This window comes from Nothoprocta perdicaria, unplaced genomic scaffold (assembly GCF_003342845.1).
Source record: "Nothoprocta perdicaria isolate Ctin4 unplaced genomic scaffold, notPer1 scaffold_513, whole genome shotgun sequence".
In the NCBI taxonomy this organism is placed as follows: domain Eukaryota; kingdom Metazoa; phylum Chordata; class Aves; order Tinamiformes; family Tinamidae; genus Nothoprocta; species Nothoprocta perdicaria.
This window is the reverse complement of record NW_020455770.1, coordinates 2226-5894: the sequence shown is the minus strand read 5'-3', so window position 1 is coordinate 5894 and position 3669 is coordinate 2226. Positions and strand designations below refer to the sequence as shown.

Here is a 3669-nt window from a genome sequence, read left to right as displayed (position 1 = left end):
GCTCGTGGTCCTGGGGAAAAGGGAGCCCAGGCTCCAGCTGTTCCCGTGTGCCAGGGGTGAGCTGGGTGCTTCGGTACCGAGGCTCAGCGTGAGCCCGGCTCATCTCACCAGCTTGACACACCTGCTGTTAATGCGGACCTAACATGCTAGGAATGCTGTGAGACAACGGGCCTGCGTGGGGACTCCTCCTTGGAAAAGGCTTGGGATGGATGGATCYTGGTGCCGTTAGTGGCTCCTGGCACAGGAGTGAGCGGGTGACGGGTCCCTCCCTGGCCCGTGTGGCACCCTTGCCCATCACCCGAGATGTGACAAGGAGCTGAACCCCAACCGAGCTCTGTCTGGGGACAAGCGGGCACCGGGCGAGTCTGTAAAGAGCAATTCTGTAAAGAGCAATTCTGTAAAGAGCAATCGCAACTGAAACAAACAAATAAATAAATCAGGATAGCTATATAGATATGATTTTTTTAAAAAAAATGAGAAACAGAGGCTGTTTTAACCACTGTTCGGATCGATAATTGTCCTTTATTAAGCCAAGCTCCTTGCAGGCAGCGAGGGATCTCGCGATGCTGCTGAGGACCGGTAAAGCCTAGCTCCGTCCTTGCTCCTGGCGGCGCGGATGCCAGCGGGACCTGGGAGGGAGCAGCAGCAAAGGGAAGCTCCGGGGGCATAAATTAGGCGGGCACGGGCTTCTCGCAGATGTAGTAGCACTCGTAGCTGCAGTAGACATCGTTCCACTGGCCGAGGCCCCAGAGGTGGGCGCAGTCCTCGTTGCTGCTGTCGTTGGGCTCCCCTTCCTTCCAGAACCTGCAGGGAAAGGGGGACACGGGCAATGGGGGTGGCATTCCGGGGGGCTGGCCCCGTGGCATTAGTTTSCTTGCCGTGCTAGGTAAAATAATGCAATTTTAGATGGCTTTGGGTGCTGGTTTGTGCTGCTGGTGCCATGGTAGACCTGGCCCAAGCTGCTCCTCTTGCAGGGCAACCCAGGCCTGGGAGTTGCTGGGGAAGCACACGGGAATGGATGGATGGATGGATGCATGGATGAACGGATAGATCCAAATTCCCAGGACTGGGCACTCACGTGAATGTGCTTTTGTAGTCGGTGCCGTCGATCCATTCCCACTCCCCTTCGGAGTTCTCATCCGTGAGCCCGATCCAGAAGCGCTCGTTCCTCGTCCTGAACATGACAAAGCTCTGCGGCGGGGACACGGGTCAGCGGCAGCGCCCGGCTCCGTGTGCGGGACACGGGGCAGCACCAGCGCCGTGCAGAGCATCCCGAACGGGATAGGGATGCAGGCCACGTGTGCAACGAGTTGTGCCTGCTCTCTGCTGGCTGGTGCCCAGGATGGCAGCAGGTTCTGGGCGTCGGGAGAGCCGGGCACGGGGATCCAAACCCTTCCTTACCTGCTTGGCRTAGCTGTCGATGATGGCCAGGTGCGAGTGCATCTCCTCACACGCGGCCTTCGCCTTGTGCCAGGTCGTCCTTCCCAGGGAGAAGTAGTAGCACTTCTTGTCGAAGTATTCCCACTCTCGGGATCCGGGACCACAGGGAAACACTGGCRAAAGGGAGCAGGGAAAGACCTCAGAGACAGATGAACATAGCAGGGATGAMGCCAGGATCCCTCGTGCCGGATTGCAAGGCCATGGAAATCGGAGGAGATGATTGCTCTAAATGCTAGGAGAGCTCCTGGCCGTGATGCCTGCAGGGTGGTGCATCCAGAGGGGATGAGCACCACGCACAGCCCTTGGCAAAGGAAATGCCGAGTGGGAAAACTGCATGGACAATGGATGGAGAATCTGCATGGGCAAAGCATGGAGAATCTGCATGGRCAACGGATGGAGAATCTGCATCGACAACCTATGGAATATCTGCATGGACATCCAATGGAGAATCTGCATGGACAACGGATGGAGAATCTGCATGGACAACGGATGGAGAATCTGCATGGAGAACCGATGGAGAATCTGCATGGACAATGGATGGAGAATCTGCATGGACAACCAATGCAATATCTGCATGGACAACAGATGGAGAATCTGCATGGACAATGGATGGAGAATCTGCATGGAAAACAGATAGAGAATTTGCATGGACATTCAATGGAAAATCTGCATGGACAATGGATGGAGATTCTGCATGGACAACCAATGGAGAATCTGCATGGACAACGGATGGAGATTCTGCATGGACAACCAATGGAGAATCTGCATGGACAACGGATGGAGATTCTGCATGGACAACCAATGGAGAATCTGCATGGGCAACGGATGGAGAATCTGCATGGAGAACCGATGGAGAATCTGCATGGACAATGGATGGAGAATCTGCATGGACAATGGATGGAGAATCTGCATGGAGAGCCAATGGAGAATCTGCATGGAAAACCATGGTGGAAAGGGGGGAATCTCGGGAGAAGCAGGAGCTCTCTGCAAGCCGGGGTAGCGCTGAGCACTTACACAGGTAATCCGTGCTGGAATAATTTGTTTTCTGCTCCAGGTGCACCTTGTGGAGTTGAGAAGAAACGGCTGACACTGCGAGGAGAAAGACGCCGCGTTATGGGCGTTATGGGGTGTAGCCCATGTGCCACCCATGCACTGAGCGCAGGGAAATGTCCTGCTCCAGCTCATCCAGCCTGCTGGGGACACCCCTTTCCAGCCAAGGAATCCCGGGACACRGTGCCTGGCTTGGAGCAGGGGGAGAAGACGGCAGCGCGGAGCTCAACCCGCCACCGACCGGTCTTTATTGCTCCCCKGGGGGAGTTCTGCCCCATTTGGACCATTGCAAGACCCCACAGGGATGCACCTCTTGGTCCTAGCAGCCTAATTAATTAGCGCAAGAGAAGCACCCCTTAATGCTGCCCCGGTACCTTTGGAGATGGACACAGCAAAGAGGACGGTGATGAGCAGGAAGGAGAGCGCCAGCAGCAGGTACACGGTGAAGAAGGAGCGCAGCTTCAGCTGGAAGAAGCTTCTGTCTTTTGGAACGAACACAGAAACGGATGTGAAAATATTCCCTGCAATAGCCGGACTCGTTGGAGTTTCCCGTCTCCTCCGATTCCGACTATAGGGGGGTTAATAAATAACCCGCAGTGGCTCCTTGTTTGCTATAGACACCGAGAACTTAATCGTAGTGCTCCAAAGCACCTGCAGCAAGGGGGACTATCGGAGATTGCACCGGGATGTGGCCCTGCTACAGGGCAAGGCAAGTGGTCTACACAAACCAAGCAAAAAGCCCAAGATTCCCCCAAAGAAACTGCAAATTTACACCCTATATTTGGAAATATAACGTGTTTCTGAGTGTCGCTGTCTATGAACATCTTTGGAAGGAAGGACCTTTCTCTGTCCCGAGCTGATGTCGGGTGTTTTCAGCAGGGTTGGACCTTGGATCTACCCTTGGATCCAAGCAAGGACACTGAGCCACTCAATTTGGGTCATTTTGGGTCGAAGAGAGAGAATTCCCTCTCAGCTGGGTCAAAATTCAGCTCAGTTTGGGTCAAAAAAGAGAGAATTCCCTCTCAAGTGGGTCCAAATTCAACTCAGTTTGGGTTAAAAAAGAGAGAATTCCCTCTCAGCTGGATCAAAATTCAGCTCAGTTTGGGTCAAAAAAGAGAGAATTCCCTCTCAGTTGGGTCCAAATTCAACTCAGTTTGGATTAAAAAAGAAAGAATTCCC

General features: G+C 53.8%; 1 protein-coding gene across 1 annotated transcript in view; it reads right to left on the bottom strand.

Annotated features, from left to right (window-relative positions):
• Nucleotides 1-593: 593 nt before the first annotated feature.
• LOC112954882 (hepatic lectin-like) overlaps nt 594-3669 on the bottom strand; it is a 3645-nt gene continuing 569 nt past the window's right edge. The window contains exons 2-6 of the mRNA XM_026048144.1: nt 2865-2972; nt 2455-2529; nt 1402-1553; nt 1079-1191; nt 594-804 (exon numbers count right to left, since the gene is read on the bottom strand). Coding sequence (XP_025903929.1) covers nt 672-804; nt 1079-1191; nt 1402-1553; nt 2455-2529; nt 2865-2972 — 581 coding nt within the window. The 3' untranslated portion in view covers nt 594-671. The remainder of the gene's footprint in view (nt 805-1078; nt 1192-1401; nt 1554-2454; nt 2530-2864; nt 2973-3669) is intronic.